This window comes from Paramisgurnus dabryanus, chromosome 7, assembly GCF_030506205.2.
Source record: "Paramisgurnus dabryanus chromosome 7, PD_genome_1.1, whole genome shotgun sequence".
Lineage (NCBI taxonomy): Eukaryota > Metazoa > Chordata > Actinopteri > Cypriniformes > Cobitidae > Paramisgurnus > Paramisgurnus dabryanus.
Window position 1 is genome coordinate 6,051,079 of NC_133343.1, and position 25,002 is coordinate 6,076,080.

General features: G+C 36.8%; 2 protein-coding genes across 6 annotated transcripts in view; one reads left to right on the forward strand and one right to left on the reverse strand.

The window, feature by feature from the left end:
* Positions 1 to 25,002, reverse strand: part of LOC135741527 (uncharacterized) — a 45,147-nt gene that overhangs the window by 1,389 nt on the left and 18,756 nt on the right. For 2 of the 4 annotated variants that reach the window (XM_073815342.1, XM_073815340.1), the window contains exons 2-9: positions 7,501 to 7,782; positions 5,047 to 5,382; positions 2,569 to 2,853; positions 2,463 to 2,489; positions 2,272 to 2,376; positions 2,065 to 2,095; positions 1,168 to 1,217; positions 276 to 310 (exon numbers count right to left, since the gene is read on the reverse strand). In XM_073815342.1, the coding sequence (XP_073671443.1) occupies positions 276 to 310; positions 1,168 to 1,217; positions 2,065 to 2,095; positions 2,272 to 2,376; positions 2,463 to 2,489; positions 2,569 to 2,853; positions 5,047 to 5,382; positions 7,501 to 7,732 (1,101 nt within the window). In that variant the 5' untranslated portion in view covers positions 7,733 to 7,782. Of the gene's footprint in view, positions 1 to 275; positions 311 to 1,167; positions 1,218 to 2,064; positions 2,096 to 2,271; positions 2,377 to 2,462; positions 2,490 to 2,568; positions 2,854 to 5,046; positions 5,383 to 7,500; positions 7,783 to 11,836; positions 12,267 to 25,002 lie in introns of those variants that run through there. The other 2 variants (XM_065260166.2, XM_073815339.1) reach the window with 2 other exon arrangements.
* klf1 (Kruppel like factor 1 (erythroid)) lies at positions 19,937 to 23,268 on the forward strand. Of its 2 annotated transcripts, none has more exons than XM_065260292.2 (3): positions 19,937 to 20,199; positions 20,867 to 21,713; positions 21,808 to 23,268. In XM_065260292.2, the coding sequence occupies exons 1-3, from the start codon at positions 20,125 to 20,127 to the stop codon at positions 21,981 to 21,983; spliced, it is 1,098 nt and encodes a 365-aa protein (XP_065116364.2). In that variant the 5' UTR covers positions 19,937 to 20,124; the 3' UTR covers positions 21,984 to 23,268. The 2 variants fall into 2 exon arrangements, with proteins under 2 accessions (XP_065116364.2, XP_065116365.2); XM_065260293.2 differs by having other exon boundaries at positions 20,939 to 21,713.

Consider the following 25,002-nt stretch of genomic DNA (forward strand, 5'->3'; position numbering starts at 1 on the left):
CATCATTGCGATCAGTGTTTGCATCTCATCAGCTCATTTGCATTTTAAAGGACACACCAAAAAACAGCACATTTTTGCTCACACCTACAAAGTGGCAATTTAAACGTGCTATAATAAATTATCTGTGTGGTATTTTGAGCTACAACTTCACATATGTACTATGGGGACACCAAATACTTATTTTACATCTTTAAAAAATCTCATTATATGACCCCTTTAAGAGGCTGTGTACTGTAGTTATGTCACAACAGAAGGTTAGAAATGATGCATCATACCTGTGAGTTACAGTCAAAAGGCTGCAGTGGAAGATCTGATAAAAAACAGAAAATCGGATGAGGTGGTTATGATAAAGATATAAAGCAGATAAATTACAATCACAACAGGATGATTAACAAACACCTTTAGAGGCTGTTTACACTTGGCATTAACATGCGTTTTCGTCGATCGGATCACAAGTGGACGACGTTATTGCCAGGTGTAAACGGTGTTCAAAACGTTTTGAACGCGTCCACTTTCGACCACTTTCAACCACATCCAGAGATAGTCGAAACCACTTTCGATCGGATCGCTTTGGAGTTGTGGAACGCAAATGTGGTTGAATGTGTTCGAACAGCCACACGCGACCGCCTTCTCTCCGCCCATTTATTTAATCTGAGGTTTTAAACACAAGTTTTACGTCTTTTTTTACTTCTGACATGAACACACGGTGAACAGCGCTATTTTTAGCCTTTCATTGATAAAACTACTGCGGGTGTTCTCCGTAGTTTTGTTTTGAAAGCGCAAAAGTTGCGCGATCCTATTTCATCAATTGCGCTGAAAATTCAGAGAAAGCTCCAACATATAAACGTACAAAACACTGTGCAGCATGTATACTTGCTAAACAAGCAGCGGACTCCGACATAATATTAGTTCGCGTCCATATAAACTCATAATTACTCCCGCTCGCGTTTGAATGACAGCAGAGAGACTCGCCCACCGTCTCACAGACCGTCCCCTCACAGTATTCAGGACAGATGCGGTTGAAAGTGGACAAAAGAGACGGATTTAAATACCAGGTGTAAACGTAATGTGTCTTTCTCGTCCACTTGTGATCCGATCGATGAAAACACATCTTAATACCAAGTGTAAACAGCCCCTTAGTTATGTAAGGTTTGCCCAATGACTCACCAATAATAGGATCTCCGATGTGAATTTGTTGCCACAATTTGTCTTGTTCTCTGTGGGCAGAATGTGTTTTATTATATTTTTGCAAGAATAATTTTAAATAATAAAGATGAAGAAAAAAGTTTTTGGAAAATGAATAAATGTAATTTTAAAGGGATGCACTAATATATCGGCGTATAATCGGTATCGGCAGATAACAGCAACTGTTTGTACACTCAAAAAAAACTTTTGGACATCGGTGCACATGATTAAATTTGGTTTTCTTAAAATGAAATTAACATTAATTAAAATGAATTTCATTTTAAGAAACTTAATTCAATCATGTTGAACTGGTGTACATAATTAAATTACATAGATCCAACAATTTTTTTTGAAAAATCATTTTAAAACAACTTAATTCAATCATGTGCAACCGTAGATGTTTTCAGTGTATTATCAGACATCAGCTGATTGTTTAAAAACAGCCAATGATCAGGGCAGATCAGATTTTGAATTGATTGACAATGACAACAGAAATGCAGTTTGTACGCTCTGCACTTTCAGAATTTCAGAAGAACATAATAATAATAAATGTAAGTAGTTAAAGCCCCAATAAGATTTTTGTAATAAAATATCTAAAAACCACTTGCACAATGTGATGGAGTCATGGTACTCAAAAGTACCCAAGGATTTGTAAATCCTAAATAATGGCTCATCTCTTCTCTCCCCTGTAATTGTCACCCTTTTAGTGACTTAATATCTGTGCTATCCTCAACTTCTATAGAAACTATAGCAACACAAGTGGATAAATGTGCAAATCCAAGGAGCCAGATTTCATTAAATAATTAAATATCGTGTCAGGAAATGTTACATTGGTGCATCCAATGAGCCTCAGCAATATTCGTTAGCATTGTTACTCACCTTTTTCTTCTTTTCTCTGCCATTTTTTTGACTACAAATAAACCAGGAGAGATTAATGTAATTAACATGAATGAGGATTACACCCATGAATGAGAAACTAAAAACTTTTTGTTCCCTTGTTTAATTAAATGGTTAATCATCATTGAATACTTGTTCATCAGAGACTTGTAGGAAGGTAAGATAAGAGTCTAGATATCAAATACTCACTATGTCTGTGTATGGCAAAGCTCAGGAGCGACACCACCATAAGGAAAAGCACACCAGCAGAAACGGAGCCAATAATAAGCACCAGATCTGCCTTCCCTGTTCTGCCTTTATATGAAAACAAGTGAGATTCTTTAAAGATGCTTCATCCAAGTAAATTTGATTTAAAGATCAAGACAAAACTGCAATGTTACCTGTAGAGGATGGTGTGCATTGCTTTCCTAAAAATCATGAAAAATCATTCGTCAGATGTTTCAAATGATGTTCTTTACTCGAAATACACTCAACAGACATACACACCTTGAATGCATGGGAGATTGACAGGGAGGCTCATTTTAGAGTACAGGTTAGAGTTACCCAGCTGCACTGTGTATTGGCACTGATACTGTTCGCCTTGCTCGTAGTGGTTGGCTACTGGAAATCTACCACGGACTTCGGTCAAGGAAAACGGGCGGGTCGCCTCGGGAAACAAGGAACCCACACGGAATAAAGAGAAGTAAGCTTGTGGAAATGCGGGGGAACCCACACACTCCAAAACATCACTCCTGTCATTTTTGGACAATGACAAAGTGGGAACTGGGAGGTCTTTGGAAGAAAACACAAACACACAAGTGATATAAGAACATTAGTACTGAACAAAAATAGTTTTCACAAATAAATATAAGTCATATGCATTTATATAGCGCATTTTTGAAACATTATGCATCGCCAACGTTCCTGCGAGTACGCTTAAAGTATGAAAGCTCTTGTTAACATGGGTGCCGAAATAATATGCTCTGCTTACGCATGCGATGTGTGAATGGCGTAATGTATAAATTGGTACCAAATATATACATATCTGTACCTAAATGGTAAAAATTAAAGGGACACTCCACTTTAAAAAAAAAAGTACATTATACAGCTCCTCTAGTGTTAAACATTTGATATTTACCATTTTGGCTGTTCTCCGGGTCTGGCGCTACCATTTTTAGCATAGCTTACCATAATTGAAAGTGATTAGGCCATTAGCATCGTGCTAAAAATAACCAAAGGGTTTCGATATTTTTTCAGTTTAAAACTTGACTCTTCTGTTGTTATATCGTGTACTAAGACTGACGGAAAATTAAAAGTTGCAATTTTCTAGGCCGATATGGCTAGGAACTATACTCTCATTCTGGCGTAATAATCAAGGACTTTGCTGAATGAGAGTATAGTTCCTAGCCATATCTGCCTAGAAAATCGCAATTTCTTTCTATCTTAGTATATGATGTAACTACAAAAGAGTCAAGTTTTAAATAGGAAAAATATGGAAACTCTTTGGTTATTTTTTAGCACAATGCTAACGGTCTAATCAGATTCAATGAATGGTGCTAAGCTATGCTAAAAGTGGTACCACCAGACCCGGAGATCAGCTGAATGGATTCCAAAACGGTAAGAAACAAATGTTTAACTCTTATGGAGCTGGAAAATTAGGATATTTTCAAAAAAAGTGGAGTGTCCCTTTAAAAGCCTTTAAACTCTGCGGACCCACCTGTGGGTCCAAAACTGCATCATCAAATCTTTTTTTTTTTTTTTGTAAAATAAGACCATTTTTATCAATTTACTCCACAGTATGTGGGTAGATGACTCTTTTAAATCCAGGCATGCCCAATTCTGCAATAATTTTATTTATACTTACTTAAATTGTTACAGCCCTACTGAAAAATCCAGCCAAGACCAGCATAAGCTGGTGTAGCAAGCTGGTCTAGCTGTGTTTTGGTCATTTTTTAAGCTGGTCTAGCTAGACTTTTCTGGTCAGGCTGGAAGACCCACCAGGTTTGCCAGGCTGGGAAAACTAGCTTAGACCAGCTACTGCCACGTTAAACCAGCTATCAGCTTATGCTGGTCTTTGCTGGATTTTCAGTAGGGAGTATGTTATCCCATACAAGGCAGGTTAAATTCCTCCGCTACAGTGACTCAAGAACCTTGAAGAATTCATTCAAATGAATGTAAATGAAGTTTTCATATGCCACATGGGGTGTTGTAAGCAGTTGCAAAGCAATAGGCTTTATGCCCAGCAGCATTACTTCCTGAACTTCAGCCAGCTCCTTGTTTCCTGTCTGCCATTATTGGACAAACTGATTAATCCAGGTGTGTCTGATTATTGTTGTTGTGACTATTGAGGTCAGGCACACCTGGTTTAATCAGTTTGTTTGTGACTATTGAGGTCAGGCACACCTGGATTAATCAGTTTGTCCAATAATGGCAGACAGGAAAGAAGGAGCTGGCTGAAGTTCAGGAAGTAGTGCAGCTGGGCATAAAGCCTATTCCTATGTGTTTCCCTGCAGGTCCAAGTCAAAAGAGCTCAGATCCAAATATCTGGTCTCTAGATAGTCTTCTGTCATCATTTACTCACTCTCACGTTGTTACAAACCCTTATACATTTCTTTGTTTTGATGAAAATGAGGTCCACAAACGGTTTGGTTACAAACATTTCTCAAAATATCTTCCTTTGTGTTCATCAGAACAAAGAAATTCATACAGGTTTGCAACAACATTAGGATGAGTAAATGATGACAGAATTTTCATTTTTGTGTGAACTATCCCTTTAATGTATTTGAGGAAATTGCTAGAAAAAATGTATCGCTGATAAACAGTTCACCTTCCTACCATATAAGCACATATATAAGTTTTCTACTTAACCATACGTATAATGATCAATAGCAAGCACTGCTAATATTTGTAAAAAATTATATTGTTTGATCAAATTTGAGATCTTTTCAAACCTCATCAGTAGGGCGTCCTGAACAATCCTCTTACCTATAACAGTAATGTGTACCGGCTGACTGGTAGAAGAGTTCACCTGCCCCGTCTTTGGTAAGGTGAGTTGGTAAAGACAGACGTAGTCGCCGCTGTCTTCTCGTCCCATTGTCTTTACACTGAAGAGAGGCTGCTGAGACCGGGACACCAGTTTGTAAGGGCCGGTCATGGAGGTTTCTCTGGTTCTCTGGATTAGGAGGAAAGCGTCCGGTGGTTGATTCAGAGAGGCAGCTGGGGCCTGACATCGGAATGACAGCGTTTGATCAGTAACCACATATTCACTCGAGGGCTCCACCACCAGACGAGGGGATGGAGGGGGGGCAACAGGTACTTTGGCTGTGAAAAGAGATTCATAAAAGCAACAGCTGAGATATGCCAACAGTAGATGTAGCTAAACTGGTGAATTATGCTGTCAGAAAAATTGTCCCAAAATGGTCCGTAACTTTCACTGGGCCCAACCTAATCTCAGAAATTTCCGTGGCATAGTAACGGAATTTTGTGCTCATTTTTCTGTGGCATTCTCACGGAATGGTTACTCAACTGTTTTGTCCTATTTTCTTACCATGTTCGCTTTGGTTTAGGGTTAGATTTACATGAAATGACATCCCTACCCAAACCCAACTGTAACCCCAATGCCAGGTGACAATTGTTTAAAGTTTAGAAAATATAAAAGAATAAATCAGAAAAAATTGTATAAACCAATAGTTAAAGTGACATACTAACGCAAACACCAAATCTAACCCTAAACCGAAGCGAAAATGTTTTAAAATAGGAAAAAGCAGTTGAGTAACCAATCCGTGAGAATGCCATGTAAAAAGACAGTCCGTAGCCGGGCCACGGAAAAAAGTCCATCCATACTTCCAACGTGATCTCATGAGAATGCGTGTGTATTTTTACATTTCAGTGTGGTTGTACCATACGTACATTTACTTATGCTTAAAACACACTGAAACATATAATATCGACGTTTTGACAGGACTAATACATAAATTTTTTACGTATTTACAGCTTTACAAAGTTATTCCTTTTCATAAATATTAAAATCGCGAGCATTGGCGTTTCTTACTCATATTTTATGACTTATTTATTTAAGACAGTTTACCCATTTACCTAATGAAATTATTATAATATTCAGAGAATTTCACAATATTGAACATTTTAAAACTTAAAAATGGATAACATTTATGTATTTATTTAACATTTTTTTTTTATATTCAGTTTGTTTGCCATGACACACAAAAACAAATTTTCTCCTATGCTGTCTTCTGCAATACGTTGTTATTATTACTACTAAGCAACTATTACACAAAAATAACACAAAAGATGTTACTTTTATTCATTTGCTGCAATCCACATCTTAAAAATTCATGTGATTGAGAGGAACAGATCCAAATTCAGCCCTTTATCAAGCGATCTTGATCCGAGTTCTCATCAGCAACCGTAAAGTTAGATTGCGCATTCTTTTCTTTCTTTCTTTTTTAAGTTAGGCTGCGTTCACACGGTACCATAATACGGTTGTCAAACCCGTATTTGAGTCCTTGAGACAGTTTCGTTCACATGCAGTTCGGTTATTTACGGGTTTGACAACCGCATTCTATAACCGACCTCACACCCGCTAATTTTTGGGTTTCACAATCGTGTTTACAGAAAAGCTGTGGCGTGTGAACGGAATCGCACTGGACAACCAGTTGTCTGTCACATCATAAAGTGCGCTCTCTGCATGATATGACTGCAAACTACTTGACTTTACAGATTGTTTCAAGTTTATGGACACAAAATAAGGTGAAGTGCTGGGTGGAGTAGCGTGGTTTGGTGGTTACTGAAGGTTTCAACCTTTATGACCTCAAAACATTTCCCTCCACAACACAGCTGCCTATTGTTAAACTAAACCTCCGCCACAGATTCACTTATAATCAAATGTTATTAACACAAAATCTTTACATATGCTATGTTATACATGTTAATCATGCATTTTGGTATATTTTATTACAAGGCTATCTGCAATATTTGAATCCGTGTATGTGCTTTGACTAGTGACACCTGAGCTTCTAACTATCTACATTGTGAGAAAAGATGATCAAAAATTGTGCCAAGCTCTCACTGGGGCAGTATCCTTTAAAACATCCTAATATGTACCGCTTATGGATGGACATACTTTATATGTGTACAGTATTGTTATGGGCATTATGGGGCATTTTCCTGCACAGGGTTTAGATTAATCCAGGGCTAGGCCTAAGTTATATTTAAAAAGGTTTTACAAACATACTTTACAAAAAACAATACTGGTGTGCATCTTGAGACAAAACAATATGTTAAACATGGACTTTAGTCTGGGATTAGGATAACCCCTGTCCGGGAAACTGACCCTACATGTACATATAAGGTGAACCAATCAGAATGAAGTGATGAAGAGAGCAGGGTCCTAAAGAAATTATATAAATAAATTTTACTTACCGGTACTTTTCAACTTTGGGCTAAAATAAGGACTGATAATGCTGTTTTCATACTGACAACAGTACCAGTTTTCTTCGCTTGTATCTATTCCCTTGAGCACAAATCGTGCCTCTCGCTGTTTACTCCGATAACTGACAGTATCTACCAGTGTCCGTAATTTGAAGAGTTTAAATTCAAGACCACCAGAGCCCTGTGGAGCCTGACACAATAACTCCACTGATGAACCAATCATGGATGTCTGGGTCAGGGTGGGAGCTTCTGGGTTGGATGGCTGTTCAGCAGCTGGAGGAGAAAAGAAAGAATATATATAAAAAACAGGGGTCATAAGTCACACAGGTACATTTGTAGCAATAGCCAACATTACGTTGTATATGGGTCAAAATTATCATCTTTTAAAATCATTGTCAAAAAACATAAGGATATTAAGTAAAGATCATGTTCCATGAAGATAATTATTAATAAAAAACTTATTAATTCAGCTTTCAGGTGATGTATAAATCTCAATTTAAAATTATTTTCCAAAAATAATTCAACCTTCCGATCGCTCTGATGAAGCCAATACGAGAGTGACTTAAACTGCAATTCATCGACTGGCCACTAGAGGCAGGTTCCAAAAGGGAGTCAATTCCCATAGACTCCCATGTTAAAATGGCCAACTTTACAGTAGAAAATAATATGTTTACAGCCTGGTACAAAAAGTGTTTTTGGTCTGTATAACTCATTTTGCCCTTTATGACAACTGAGAGGGCGATGATTTTTTTTTGTAACTCATCCGTTTAAATTATATTAAGCCTTAAAGTTCTGCATATTTAAAGGCGTGGCCACTTGGTTTCAGCAACAAGTCATCTCAGCTTCACCCACGTCCCACCTCTTTACCCATTTTCAGATATCCGCGAGTGATGCGTGGTGACGCCCATTCTAAAATGGCGACGGCAGGCAATGCCTACTTTAAGCTTCACAAACGATCTTCAGAAACCTATGGGTGACGTGGGTGGGTTTTTTACAGTCTATGGTGTACATGTAATAATACTAGTGCATACACTACATATTCTAAGCACTAGGGCGGTTTCCCAGACAGGGATTAGACTAGCCCTAGACTAAAATAAATGTAACAACTTGCACAACTTCTTGTGCCTTAAAGTGCACACAAGCTATGTTTTTAGTTAGGCATGTTTGTTAAAACTAGTTATTTTCTAGGCCCAGTCCTGGCTTAAGCTAATCTCTATAATGTAAAATGTATCTGAAATGCAAAGAAATCAAGCATTTGTTAAATGTAAAGGTCTGGTGGGTAAACATCTTAGACCTGCACCATGACCTGTTTTGTTTAGGATGTGACGTGCTGATTTACAACCAGAAAATCATCTAAAAATAAAAACCTTTAGTCTTGTGGTTCAATGATTAAATAGAAAGCTGACATCATGGAATAAACACAGTCTATAGGCTTCTTTTAAATGACTTAGGCTACTCTTATAGGATACTCTTTGTGTATGGTTCCTTATGGTCTTAATTTGGCCACAACTTTTTCTGTGTTTCAGCAAATGGAATAATGTTTGGTGACAAATCTGAACAATATACAGTGGGCAAATTACCGTGGGAAAATGTACAAGCCAGAAATTTAGCTCTGTTTTTGCACAGGCCTACTAAAGGGTTAATGATGCCAAATGCATGGTGATCAACAGTAAAATGACAAATTTTACCTCTTTGCAAAACTACCAACATTCAAGAATGCATAATAATAGGGGCTGTTTCTCAATTCCAAGAATGCGAAGAACGGACTTGCGTCCTCGTGGAGATCGATCTTGCCAGGCGACCTCGAAAGAACGAACTCAGAAGGTCGTGAGAACACAGAACGCACTTAAACTGAAAGCGATTTCAGCGCGAAAGTCTGCACTCGATGCATCCTCGATATCAAGAACACATCCGGGTTTTTCATGAGTCCTCTGTACTTAGGTTCTTGAGAATTGGAATGAACTTCGACTGTTAATGATGACGTTAAGCGAGGACACGAGAACGCAAGATCGCTGAAGAAAGCATATTGAGAAACAGCCAGGGTGTCATGGCTCTGCAATCAAAATATTTTGTTAGAATGGAAGTCAATGGGCCAAAAATGGCCACGAACCATAAATGAGGGAGAAAAAAATTCTGATGCCGCACAAAAACTAAAAATGTATCAAAGCCAATGCTTTTACTAATCCTTGACATGCCCAAGACTCTGAAAAGGTATATTAAAAAATCCAGTCCACAATCACTTTTTGGGCCCTATCTTGCACCCAGCGCAATTGACTTTGTCCGTGACGCATGTATCATTCGTATTTTGCACCAGCACTCAGCGGGTTTTTCCCTCCACAAACGCACGTCGGCAAACTAGGGAATGAACTTGCGCTCCCTGGGCGGTTCAGCGCAAAAAAGGAGGCGTGTTCCGGCGCAAACCATCACTGATGCTATTTTGCAGTTTCAAAAAACAATTGCGCCACTGACCAAAAAAAACTAGTCTAAAGTCAGTGGCGCGTTGCGCGTTGTTCATTATGCTATTTTAAGGGCGCATGCTTGACCATAATGTATAGCATGCACAACGCGCACACACTTTGCTTATCTAATCTACACAGATGCAACAGTTATTTTTGCAAATCATAAATTGTTACAATAAAAAATATTAACACATGAAATAAGGGAAATCATTGTGGTGAGCATTGTGGTGATAGTTTTTATTTATTGTGTGGCGGCGTTAAAAAATTCTCATGCAAATAACGATTAAAATATTTTCATAAGTTTGTTGTGTGGCTGTATTACGTTTATTTTATGTAAATAATAATTAAAATGTTTTCATAAGAAACCTTAATGTATGTGAACTGGATTTGTAAGAGTACTTTGGACTGCTTGCGTTTCTTGGGTCCGATTTCAAAGCCCCCAAACCGCCTTCAACACTTTCAGCGGTGAGGGTGGACGCAGCGATGTCCTCTGCTGGCGTCAGGTTCTGTGTAGAGGCAGATCCACCCCCCGTTACACGGCGTGCCCGATTTAGGCTGGCAAGCTTGGGATTCCCCCGTCTCCTGACATCATTGTAGCGCTTGGCGCAACGTCCTGGGGATGCCAGCTGATGAGACAATTGTGGCTATTTCCTCCCACGCCTGTTTGACCGACGCTGATTTGGAAAGGTTTCTCCCATCCCCATACAAAACAACTTCTCTTTCTTTAACTGCTCTTACAAGAACGTCGGTCTCCTCGGCTGTAAACCGCTCCTGGCGTACGCCTGGTAAATCCATCATAATAATAGCAATCCGCCAAAGAACTTGCGCACTTGCGTTTAAAAGGGAATGTTGGATGACGTTCTGATTGGTTTATTTGACGTTACGCCCAAACCACACCTATGAATAATGAACCTACTTCAGACTAACCCCTTATTGATTTGCGCCTGGCGCAAGAGATATTTCTCCCGCCGGGAAAATAGTAACAGTGCCCAAGATCTGCCCACAAAGTCACTTGCGTTTTGCGCTTCACACTTGCGTTTCAGATCGTTAAAATAGGGCCCTTTATATTGAAAATCGGTCATTTTGTGTTTTTTTTTCCAAATCAGCGACAGGACTAATGAACTTGGCAATTAAAGAGTTAAAATCATGGAATTTTTGTAAACATTGGGTAGTTTTGATCAGTACTGAGGTTAATTAACAAATTCCTTTTTTCCAGCCGTTTATTTTAGTGGCCTTTTTTGTCCAAAACAAAATTTGAATGCCCTCCCAGTCATAATTTCTACCTAATAAAATATACTAGAGCTTGGCATAACTAGACAGATTGTGTATTTATAAAAAAATAGCCAAACACTAAGAATTATATTGATTTTTAGTTGCTTTTGCTTTTTTGTCTGAATAATTTTAAGTATTTTTGAGGCCCCAATGGAAGTTTTTTGAGGCCCCCTAGGTTGAGAAACACAGCTTTAGACCATAAATCAGTTCTTAACAAATAACCTGCAGGACTTTTTTCAACCAATTTCATGAGAAAAAGATTTGCCGTTCCAGAAAAATTTATCAGCAATATAAGCCGGTACAAGCTGGTCTTTTGACAGGGACTGCTTCGAAATTATTAGAAATGGCTTTGAAGTTGTGAAAAAACAAATGAATGAAAATAAAAGAAGTAAAAATAAATATCTGTTTACGTATTATTTAGCAACTACCACAAAAAATACAAACACACGTTCTACTGACCAACCAGTTAAAGGTTAAAAGAAACATATTTATATATTATTATGCTTATAATAATTAGATAACAGCATACACCAATACAATGTAAAAAAGAAGTTGTTGTGATAAATATTATGATATGAAATGTGGTAATTACTTACAGCAAAAATCCTGCCTAAAAATGATGAAAGCTATGAGGAGATATCCGTAAAATGACATTCTTCTTCTGCTGACCTTCCAATATTTCCAATGCTCACAGTTATCAGCGTTTCAAACGTCTCTCACGTGTGTAGATGTATATTGTATGTTTATGTGTATGTGAAGATCTCGATAAGTGATACGCCAAATGCACAAAATCATCACAGGCTGAGCCTTCCTTCCCATTCACTTGCGCAAACTTCCTCACTCACACTTAACAGCAGCAACTTATGCTTCATGTGTTTAAGAAAAACCACATCCTTCCATCACGTTATCAAAGCAGAAAGACCGAAAAGCACACACAGCTCAAGAGTAGCCTGCTTTAAACATTAAACAATGACAGGAAGCACAGATACACACTTCGCTCGTCTTTATGTCCTCTACAGCCAAACAACCTCACCAAGACTGCTCATGAGTCAACAAAGGAGTTTACCAGAGCTAATGCCGACATTCAGATTAGTGCTGGACCAAAATGTTATTAATAGCCATAGGCTATAAGATTTGGGCCCATTGAGACCTAATAAACCTTAGTAGTAAGAATATAAATTTGTATTTTGAATCTAACAACATATTTTGTTATTTTGGTAGTTGAGAGGAACTTTTGATCATTTGATTGTTTGGTCAGTGATTGAGTCACATGGTCAGGAAACACAAACAAACACTGTATACCACATTTGATTTCTATTTGTAGTTTCTAATTCGGTCAGTTTTGCATGTCAAAGAGTTTGTATTAAATCACTTTTTGATTGTATTCATTTTTAAAATGTAATTGTTTGGCACAATACCAAGGTTTTTCAATCCTTTTAAACAATGTGTTTTTTTTTTATTAAAGCAGCTCAAACATGCATTTTAATCTGGGACTAGGATAAGTCCTGTCCGGGAAACCGCCCAATATAGTTCAGTGATCAAACTGAAAATTGACAGCGTGGGATAAAAACACAGTGTAATAATAATAATGCTGATCATTTTCTTTCAACATGATGCTATGGAAGGAACTGAAATTTCTTGAGAACGACCATAGCCTACTTCTGTATCATATTGTTGATGTTTGTACAGGTCAAAAGTTTAACCCTCCACAATCTAAAATGGTTGTACCTATTCTCGTAATGAGTAATGGGTGTGTTTTGGGGCGTAATGTGCAATAAGAGTCTCATCTCCTCTCCCCTTTAAAAGCAACTCTTCAGCACTCAGACAGGGCCATGATTGTTTTGAAAAGCATTGCTTAAAAAAGGTTCTCATCTCACCATATCCAGAGGTACAAAGTCATCATATACAATTAATCTGTGGGGTATCATAAAAAAAACATTTAAAAACTAGAAAATGCATTTCCAGGGGAACTGTGAAAGTGTGCTTGCTGTGGTCCCAAGTTCATGTACAAAGTTTGGTTTCAATAAGTGAAAGTGTTATTGACATAAGAACAACTTCCTGTTTGGCGGCGTAAAATGTGAGAATGTTTTTTGTTTTGTTGATGTTGTGCATCCTCACATTGGAGTCACAAGTTCATGTACAAAGTTTGGTTTAAATACGCGAAAGCGTTCCTGAGATATGAAGGACTCCCTGTTTTGGCTGTGATGGGCTTCCGAAAATCAAAAATCCTTCTAGGTCCTAGGATCATATACGTCCAGTTTTGTGAAGTTCAGACAAAAATTGTGGTTTTCTGTTCAATCCAATATGGCGGAAGAACGACATGGATCGGTGATGTCATCTCCTCAAGCAACTTAGACTGGCACTGCCCGAACGTTTTAAAGTTTGAACGGGGTCTCTGTGTCAAATGGCCTAGTCACAGGAGCTGGCCAAAAATTAGAGCGGAATAATAATAATAAGAAGAAAACTCATGAAGAACAATAAGGGCTCTATCATACACCCGGCGCAATGTGCGACGCAAGTGTCTTTTGCTAGTTTCAACCCGGCGCAATTATCATTTTCAAGTTTAGTGCCACGCTGTCTAAATAGCAAATGCATTTGCGCCCATTTTTGCTTTTAGGATCTAAAAAAAAGGTGTGTTCAGGCATATTGTTGGCTCGTTGCTATTTTGAGGCAACTACAATAGACTACGCCATTGACCAACTAAAACCTCGTCTAAAGTCTAAAGTCAATGTCACAATAGTGTTTTTGTTATTTAATGAGCACCTTAGAAATATGCGCCTATAAACGGGACGACAACGCGGGTTTGCTTATCACATACATGGATGCGCAACAGCACAAAAAAGCTTTTAAATATGAAAAAGTAAAGCATTCAAATATAAAAGATTATTATTGAGTCTCTTGGATATAAATGAGGACCGATTATGAGACATTAGAAGACATTAGAGCTGCTTCACCTGTAGCCTGGTAAGTAAATAAATGCTTTGCTTTAAAAGAATGCATCTGTTTTTAAATGTTTTTTTAAATGCTACCTCACGGATTTATTGTATATGATGACTCTGTACCTGTGGATATGGTAAGATAAGAACCATTTTTAAGTAATGCTTTAAAAAAAACTGTCGCTGTCCGGGTGCTGAAAAGCTTCGGATCTCGGCACGTTTATAAATTCTTTATCTCCTGTTTGTTACAAATAAAGTATTTTTAGAGTACAAACCTTTTCTTACATACTTGTAAATTATTTTTTGATGATATTGGATAGTCATACATTTACAGCAATTAAAAGCCTGCTATTTTTACTTCCATGACTAAAAGAAAACGGTTTTAAAGGTTTTAATAAAAAAAATAACAATTTCAATACAAGTGAAAAACAACACAATTATTTAAGATTAATCTTAAACTAGGGATCTTCTTCTTCCTCCGCTTAGTTTTTCATAAGACTCTCATTATTGCACGTTACGCCCAAAAAACTCCCATTACTCATTAAAAAAATAGGAACAACCCTTTTCGACCGTGCGCTCGGCGCACAAACCATTTTTCTCGTCCTTAAATTACCACAAGTGGCATCGGACACAGCCATTTAGACAGTGTGCTGTGCGCTTTAGAGAATGCACTTAGATTGTTAAAATAGGGCCCTAAGTGTGCTTTTTGCAAGCATACTTAATAAATGCAATATTTGCAACCTTCAATTACTTACAAGGCTACAGGTAAAGCAGCTTTTTACACCTTCTAACATCTCATAATCGGTCCTTATTTATGTCCAAGAGACTCAAAAATAATCTTTTACATTTTAATCCTTTAATTTTTCATATTTAAACCGTTTGTGTGCTGCTGTGCATCCATGTGTGTGATAAGCAAATCCGCGTTGTCGTCCGGGCTATAGGCGCATATTACTAACGTGCTCTTTAAATAACAAAAACATTGGCCAATTTACATAAGACTTTAGACCAGGTTTTAGTTGGTCAATGGCGTAGTCTATTTTAGTTGCCTCAGAATAGCAATGCGCCAACAATGTGCCTAAACACACCTCGTTTTCAGACCAGAATGCCAATGGGTGCAAAATTGGGCGCAAATGCATTTGCTATTTAAACAACGTAGCGCTAAACGTGAAAATGATAATTGCTGTAAGGGAAAAATATACATTTGTTGGCCCAATGGCGGAAACCAATCTGCATGGCGAAGAATTCTCACGCATTTGATCTTTTCCCGCGCTCACTGATGACGTTATAACGTTAGGCCAAGTGTAAAGTGGACAGGGGGTTATAGTGTGGGTTTGTTTTTTAGGGGTTGGGCTTGGCCCCTTAGTTCCAGTGAAAGGAACTCTTAATGCTTCATCATATCAAGACAATTTCATGCTCCCAACTTTGTGGTAGCAGTTTGGGGATGGTCCCTTCCTGTTTCAACATGACTCCGCACCAGTGCAGAAAGCAAGGTCCATAAATACATGGATGAGTGATTTTGGTACACTGTCAGAAATAAAGGTAAAAAAACTGTACCATCTCTGTCACTGGGCTGTACCCTTTTAAAAAGTACAGCTTTGCACCTAAGGATTTCATTTTAGTACCTCAGAAGTACTTCTGGGACCAAAGACAGCTTATTAGTCCCCTAATCTCAATGGTACATATTGGTACTAAATGTTTTCATATCTGTACCTAATGGTCCATACAATTACCTTCTTAACTCTTTCACCGCCATTGACGAGATATCTCGTCAATTAAGAGAAAACGCTTCCCCGCCAATGACGAGATTTTCCGTCTTTCCACAATACCACTATTATCCACCAGGTGGCGCCCTTCCGTAACTTTTTAAACCCGGAAGTATTGCCCTATGGCAAGCGGCTGCATGTCCGTGTCTGTTTTAAAGATCGCTATGAATGGGATCTCTATGAAAAGTCAGTCACAAAAATTGAATTATCTCTGCTTTTTGCTCAAAATGTGGTGTTTTTGCAGAAACCTACCCATATTCAAAAGCTGATTACAAAAGAACCACTGAAGGTAGGATGAAACGTTTTTTGTTTTTTTTTGAAAGCAGAGGGTCTGTTCTTTCATTTGGTATATTGTATGTTTATATTTAAAGAAGAACATTTTCTGGAAGACATTAAACTTTTATGAAAATCATGAAAAACGCTGGCGCTGGCTGGCAACTTTTTTTTAAAAACGCTGGTGGTGAAAGAGTTAAAGGGTGCTGCAGATGCCCCACTGACAGCTTGGGTATATATTTTGACTTTTTTCTAACAATGTAGGTCCTAAAGGTACAGTAATCTACCCAAAATTGTATTCAGTTTTATTCATGTAAAGGTATCAAACAGAAACTTAGTGTACAGCCCCAGCGACAGAAAAGGTCCAGTTTTGTACCTTTATTTCTGACAGTGTATGGAGAAACTTGACTGGCTTGCGCAGAGTCCTAACCTTAACCCAATAGAAAATCTTTGGGATGAATTAGAGCGGAGACTACGAGCTAGGCCCTCTCATCCAACATCAGTGTCTGACCTTACAAATGTGCTTTTAGAAGAATGGTGAAAAATTCCCATAAACACACATCCCAAGAAGAGTTGAAGCTGTCATAGCTGCAAAGGTTGGGCCAACATATTTAACTCTATGGATTAAGAATGGGATGTCATTCAGGTTCGTGTGCATATTAGGGCAGGTGTCCCAAAACTTTAGGCAATATAGTGTGTGTGTGCGCGTGTGTATGTGTATACACATGGGATATGTATACAGGCTATGGGGATTAAGCAGTGTTGTTTATATCGACCAATATTGGCCAAATGCCTTTGGCACATATTAAGCTGCATGCACACTGCCAGCGTTTTTGTCGCCGTGTAACCCAACTATTTTACAATTTAAATTATGACTTTCGTAATTTTCGATGTTACTAGTTGCTTCTTAAAGTGATAGTTCACCCCAAAAATGAAAATTCTGTCAACATTGACTGATTCTCAACCAATCAGAGACCCGATTGACTTCCATAGTAGGAATAAAGAATACTATGGAAGTCAATGGGGCCTCTGATCGTTTTGGTTACAAACATATCTTCAAAATATCTTCCTTCGTGTTCATCAGAACAAAGAAATTGATTCAGGTTTTTAAAAATATGAGAGTGAGTAAATGATAACAGAATTTTCATTTTTGGGTGAACTATCCCTTTAAGTTCACAATGTCTTTTTTGCCAAAAAAATTGTCTGCAGATTTAGATATAGGCTTGATTCAACCAGTTGTTTAATAAATGTGAAAAATATTGCCTTCTCCATTGCTGGTAGCGGGTCAGAATAGAAACTATTTTTCATTCGTTACATTAGTTAATAAAAAGCACCATAAAACATTTGGAGAACAACAAGCTTATATAAGAGCTGTTTTTTTACAGCTTAGGTAATTTCAACACCGACTGTACAAGCCTGGCCGTGTTTATTTAGCTCCTCATTTGAGTACCCTTAACATATTTGATTGTGTGTTTTGTTCTCACGGAACAGAAAACACAGTACGCAATGCATAGTAAAATGACATTTTCTCATTCAAATGAGTCGATGGCAGTGGCGTTCGACAAAGGCAACTCTACAGCTCGGTTTCACGGTTTAAGTGTGTGTGTGTGTTGCTGTTATCTGTGCGAAGAGAGGCATCAAAGAGAGAGAGATATTACCCAGGGCTCTATTATCTAGAGCGGGACAGGAGGTCTGTCATCGGCGTGATAACTGCTCTGAAGAACATAATCACCTACCGAGCACAGGTCTTCTGAGAATCGCACACTAACAGAGACAGTAAAGCCGGTTTGAGTGTGTTTTGGGAGAAAGGTATCGCTTGAAATGACTTGAAGAGTCGTGTGTGTAAATGAAGAGACTGCACACATCACTTAAACTCTCCCAACACTCGTGATATATTGTATGCAAAAATGTCAAACGTGTTGAACTGTCGTCAAACCAAGATATAAAAGATTTATACTCCTTTGTACATTTGAAGCATGAATTGCATTTTAATACTATATATTGGTAACACTCTTTAAAATAAAGGGTCTAATAAAGTAATGTCATAAAAGAACTCATTTAGTCAAAGAAAGGTTTAAAAAAAATATATTTAGTCTAAAGAACCTTTTTTCACCACAAAGAACCTTTTGTTAAACATAAATTGGATGTTAATAATTCTTTATGGAACCATACAGTCAAAAATGGCTCTTCTGTGGGATCTTCTATGGTACCTTAATTTTTTAAGAAAGTATACATGTGTATGGTTTCTTATCATACGACAGCAGCTACTATCACAATGAATATATACGTATTTTGTAACTTATAACTATATAAAAAAAGTCAAAGTTGGGTGATGCGCTTCGTAATGACAATATGCATAATACAATTTAGTAACAAAAATACATAGCTTTCTAAACTGTAAAAAGTGAAAAGTTGGATCAACTTAAAAAAAAATTTCAGGTGGTAACACCTAAAAAAAAGAGAAGTTAAATTTTTCACTTAAAGTATTTTTCACAGAAATATATAAATTGAAAAAACTTTTTTTTTTTAGTTGATCCAACTTTTCATTTTTTAAGAGTGTATATATGTGTAGCCTATAGTTTCTTATCATACGACTGCAGCTACTATCACAATGAATATATACGTATTTTGTAACTTATAACCTTATAAAATAGTCAAAGTTGGGTGATGCACTTTGTAATGACAATATGCATAATACAATTTAGTAACAAAAATAATACATAGCTTTCTAAACTGTGAAAAGTTGGATCAACTTTAAAAAAAATTCTTCAGGTGGTAACACCTAAAAAAAGAGAAGTTAAATTTTTCACTTAAAGTATTTTTTACAGAAATATATAAATTGAAAAAACTTTTTTTTAGGTGTAAAATATTTTTTTTAAGTTAATCCAACGTTTCATTTAAGACAGTATAGTTTCTTATCATACTACCGCAGCTACTATCAGAATGGTTAAATAAATTTTTTGTAACTTATAACCTTATAAAAAAGTCAAGGTTGGGTGATGCGCATCTTTTAATGACAATGTGATAATACAATTTAGCAACAAAAATAATACATAGCTTTCTGCACTACAAAAAGTGAAAAGTTGGATCAACTTGAAAAGTTTCTTCAGTTGGTAACACCTAAAAAAGTTAAATATTTCACATAAAGTATTTTTCACAGAAACACATAAATTTAAAAAAAATTACTTTTTTTAGGTGTGAATTTTTTTAAAGTTAATCCAACTTTTCACTTTTTACAGTGTATAAGGAAGATTACTGTGAATGTTTCAAAGATTCATTACACCACGTGGTTAAGTACGCTATAAAAAGTGAAAGTTGGATTAATTTAAAAATAACTTCAATTGGGAATTTCACTTTAAGTTGATAAAGCTTAGATTTTTTTAGGTGTTCCAACTGAATTTTTTGTAACTTTTTCACTTAAAGTGAATTTTTTTTACCAGTTAAAGTAGATCCAACTTTTCACTTTTTAAAACATACACTTTTACGGACAAACCCAAACATCGGGTTTAAACGAACTTATAAAATGTCCATATTTGTCCCAACCATGACATCCATTCAGTATGTCAGTTCAATAGCTTCATCAAAGCATTTATTTGGTTAAGTTACTGAACTAGAAACAGTAAAAGGTATACTTTTGAAAATTCTGGACTGACATTTAAGCCCCACCCACAATCACAACTGTCAGGGGTCTTAAACTTCAGTTTATCACTGATAGTAAGAAAAAGAGAGGGAGAAATAGACCAGCAGTTTTATGAATATGTGATCTGAACTTTTCACTTTGTAAATATTTCAACTTTAAAACACTAATTTTTTGGACTTTCGTCCTTGCACATGTAAAACATTTTTTTATTAATACTGACTTTTGACATTAGAAGGTAGTTTCATAACATATGCTGAAAAGACACCAAACGAATGGCTGTGACTCAAGCCGTGTTGCCGTCATTCAGTTCTTTTTCAAACTTCTGCGATGCAACGGAAAACATGAAGGTATGTTTATTTCAGATATTTCATGCAACAATTTGTGCTTAGTAATAAATAATTGTTTATGAGCAAAGGTACAACTTAAAGGGATAGTTCACCCAAAAAATGAAAACTTACTAAACATGTATGAGTTTTTTTTTATTTTCATGAACACAGAAGAAGATATTTTAATAAATGATGGTAAGCACACAGCTGATTGTAACCATTGACTTCCATAGTAGGAAAACAGATATTATGAAAGGAATGTGATAAATGATGAAGAAGATATTTTGATCAATGATGGTAAGCACAAAGGTGATGGTACCCATTGATTTCCTTCATATTTGTTTTTCCTACTATGGAAGTCAATCAGCTGTGTGCTTACCATAATTTATCAAAATATCTTCTTTTGTGTTCATCAAATTAAAAAACTCATACAGGTTTAGAACAACATATGGGTGAGTAAATGATGACAGAATTTTAATTTTTGGGTGAAGTATTCCTTTAATTATTGTTTTAATAAATGTGATTTCAAGCTATAGGTTATACTTTATGTTTTTCTCCAAGAAGTCTCAAAAAAATCTCAAATAAAACTATAAAACAATAATTAAACAGCAAGTAAATCTTTGTTTATTTTGTTTACTTTGTATCAATAAATGTCAATATTGATTTCAAAATAATGATGCCTCTAAAGGCTTGGAAGTTTGAAAAAGGCCTTTTGGATCTGAGTCTAAGTCAAAGCACTGGCTGTTTTGAACCTTCACAGACAGAACCCAATAACGACCCTGAAGGATGCTGGGATATGGAGTTTCTACTTTCTGACTGGGACAGCACATCACCGGAACGGTCCAACGCTCAAAACTACACTTCCACAAGACCAGCCCTGCAAGACCAGGTTCACGGTCCCAATCTTTACCATGTTCAGGAGCTGGATGAACAAAGGGACGACGCAAGACTCAACAAACACCAAGTTTCCACGCCAAGCTCTCTGGCTGAGCTCCTTCCTCATGAAGCATCCTTAAATTCTTCATTTCCTGACCTCTACAATGGAGGATATTTGGAGCAGCACCAAACGGGGAAATCGTTCTCACCACCAGAAAACCCCCATCAGATCAGTTTCTCTCATACGAATGACTTGGACATAACAAATGAGAGAAGCAACGTAGGAAAGGTGAAATCGTGGGATTTTGCACAGTACCCCCAGTCTGTACCTCTGATACCCTTCACTGAATCCAAATTTGTGGCCATGGACACGCTGGCATTTCCTCCACACCATCACTATAGCTTTATCCAAAACTACTCGCACCCAAGACACTACCAACAGCAAGTGACCTACGTCCACAGCCAGCCGACCGGCCACTACACGGGCGCACAGTGCATGGCTCCTGATTCCACAGTGCCATCTGCAGGTCAGGAGGGGAAGCGCGTCCGGAGAGGGGTGGTGAAGAGGAGGGTGACCGTACACAGTTGTGAATACCCAGGATGCAACAAGACTTACACAAAGAGTTCCCATCTCAAAGCACACCTTCGTACGCACACAGGTAATGAGAAACCATCTAAGTACTACAAATTTTTGCTGTTTTCCTTAAAACTATAGGTCAGGTCTTTATCTTCTTTAATTTGTGTTGGCTTTAGGTGAAAAGCCGTACCACTGCACATGGGATGGTTGCGGCTGGAAGTTCGCCCGTTCGGACGAGTTGACGAGACACTTCAGAAAGCACACGGGTCAGAAACCATACGAGTGCATGCTGTGCCACAGGGCCTTCAGCCGCTCGGATCACCTGGCATTACACATGAAGAGACACGTGTAAAAACAGACCAACAGACACATGCAAAAATAGATATGCACTTATCTGGTCAATGCATGTGTGTGAGGGAATTTCAATGTCTTTGAGAGGACCTGTGTTCAGCAGGTGAGGTGCTCATAAAGTGTATTAAAACGCTGTTTCTTTATATAGACATTAAACTGACATGTACATACTGTACATTATATAATATAAAGGGAATAATAAAGTGGGTCAATTCTTGTTTCAATTTAAAAAGGGTTTAGTCAGAAATAAGGAGCTCCGCAATTGTAATTAGATATGGTACAAATATCATTTGTTTCCAGTTTGGAGCCTTAAGCTAAACTGTATGATTTTGGAAACTGTAAAAAATATATCACAATTACAAAATTATTTTATTAAAAAAATCACAAAATTATACCTGCGAAAAAGGAGATTCTGAATTTTAGTAAGAAAGACATTTGTTCAAAATTGTTTTGAAGAATTTGAATTAGGATTATTACATATTCACTGTAAAAAAGTGCACTTACATTTTTTATAAACTTGGATTTAAAAATAATTGTAACTTTTATTTTTTATCTTGACTAGGGATGAGGTGCTGTAACTTGTAAAATAAATTAAATTAGCTTAACTTATTTTAACTTTATTTTATTAGTTACAGTAATGCATCACTAGTCAAGATAAAAATAAAAGTTGACATGACTTGTAAATCCAAGTAGATTATATTTAAAAATGTAGGTGCAAATCTTTATTACAGTATACATACACAGTAAAAATTGTAGCATAAAGTTAAAACAACTTGATTTTGCAAGTCCATTTCAACTTACTATTTTAAGTTTTGACCTGTGAATAGTTGACATAACTTATAAAAAGTAGTTGAAGCCGTTTAACTTAATTTTAAGTTAAAGTAGCATAAAAATATATGTTGATTTGACAAAAATTGAATTTTTTTTACAGTGTATGCATGAATAATATTATAGCACATATATGTGTTTGTGTATATAGCTTAATGTGTGAATATTATGAAATTACAAAACCTAAAAAAATACAATATACTATTAAAACAGCAGGTATAATGTGCATTTTACATCTCTAGTGCGCTTTGTATTTTTTGTGATTTGTTTTTGTATTTTCAATCTATAATTTTCTATTTATTTTATGTATTACATATCGTGTGGAAGTTATGGAAACCAAAAGTGTTTATTTGTTAGCTATTTATAATCGCAAAAAAAAAACTCAAAAGAAAAATATATATATTCTGCTTGTATGTTCCTTTGTATGTTATTCAGTAATAAAGCAACTACAACTGAAATCTGTATGTTTCATTTTCAACCAATAGATGGCAAACTAAGAATGGAAATTTAAAGGCAGTAGTTTACAAAAAAAGGAAAATCATTTACCCAACCCTCCTGCTTTTCCAAACCTATGACTTTAATTCCTTCATGGAATACAAAAGAAGATATAAGCAGATTTTTATTGCTTGAAATTATAAAAAAGAGCATTGTCAACATTTCAACTCTTGTATTAGATTAAAAGAAAGGGCATTTGTACCTACATGATGTGAAACATGCAGATCATTTTGGTGGTGTTTGTGCCAGTGGAGTCTGTAAAAATGTTATAATTCACGTAAATGTTTGATGTAAATGCAAAAAAGACCTCATAAATACTTGAATACTTGACAAACCATAAACAAAAACAGTGGTTTACAGCTGAGATGGGTTGAGCAGATCATAACCATCTTGCGGTGTTACACACATCTGGTGGATACAAACAGTACAAACAGAGATAAAAAGGCTGAGATTAGCTTTGGTTATGGCCCAGAGCGCCATATACACGTCACATGTGCTCAGTGAGGGAGCGCGTGAGGACACAGTGCTTTGTGGGTTTGCTTTGTGTATTTTACACCTGTTTAAAAAACAAAGCAGAAGGAAGCTGAATGCAAACAGACCTCAGGTCAATACTTCATTTCCTTTATACTCTTTTCCTCTTTTAGATGATATAAATAAAATGAAATCTCTTTGAACTTCTTTCCATGTTTATTTAACTGTTAGGTTTATATTAAGAAACTGTTGCCATTTTTATAATATTATTAAATATTACATAATGGTTATCCACCACTGTACTTTGACAAAGAAAAAACAACTTGTATAAGATGCAAAACATCCTGTTGTAAGGACACACACCACATCCCAAATTTAACAAAGCACAAGTATGGTGCCACATTACCAGCATAATCAGATCAATGTGAATAAAGCACTGCTTAGAGTTACAAATTTCCTCCTTTTAACATCCGTTTGTGGTGAAATCTCAATTCTTATATTACTACACCTTAGTGCGGCCTTTGACACAATAGATCACAATCTTACTCAATAAACTAGAGAACTATGTTGGCATCAGTGGTCAGGCGTTAGCCTGGTTTAGATCATATCTAACCATCCGCTATCACTTTGTTTATGTAAACGAGGAAGAGTCATATCACTCCCCAGTTAAATATGGTGTACAGCAGGGATCAGTTCTAGGTCCTATCCTGTTTTTGTTATATGTTACCTCTAGGAGTCATTATCAGGAAACATAAGTTTTCACTGCTATGCAGATGATACCCAGCTTTACATCTTCTCAAATCCTAGTGAAACCCACCGGTTTTCTAAGCTAACAGACTGTATTAGCGATATTAGTGACTGGATGGCAAATAACTTCCTTATGCTAAACTCCAATAAGACAGGCAACCCGTGATCCGCAAATCACAACTTCAAAACCACGACTAACAACTCTGAACTGGGAGTACATCGATCTAGTACTAGTTCACGGGTGGGAAGTCACGGGTTTGACTGCCGTTCCAGTGTGCTTTTTACGAGTAGAAGGTTGGAAAAACACAGGTTACAGGTTGCCTGGAACGCGTACTCCCAATTTTGAGTCGTGAATCATGGTGTTGAAGTCGTGATTTACGGGCTCAAAAATCTACCTGGAACGCAGCATTGTTACTGAAACAAGTCGCTCCAAACAAAATATTTCAGATTACAAGTTGCCCATAGATGGCTGCACTGTG

Bases quoted from the DNA above. Each gene is read 5' to 3' on its own strand.
- klf1 (XM_065260292.2), top strand. From the start codon at position 20,125: ATGGCTGTGACTCAAGCCGTGTTGCCGTCATTCAGTTCTTTTTCAAAC. The intron at 20,200-20,866 runs GTATGTTTATTT...ATGCCTCTAAAG, and splicing joins ATGCAACGGAAAACATGAAG to GCTTGGAAGTTTGAAAAAGG. The intron at 21,714-21,807 runs GTAATGAGAAAC...TGTTGGCTTTAG, and splicing joins ACACCTTCGTACGCACACAG to GTGAAAAGCCGTACCACTGC.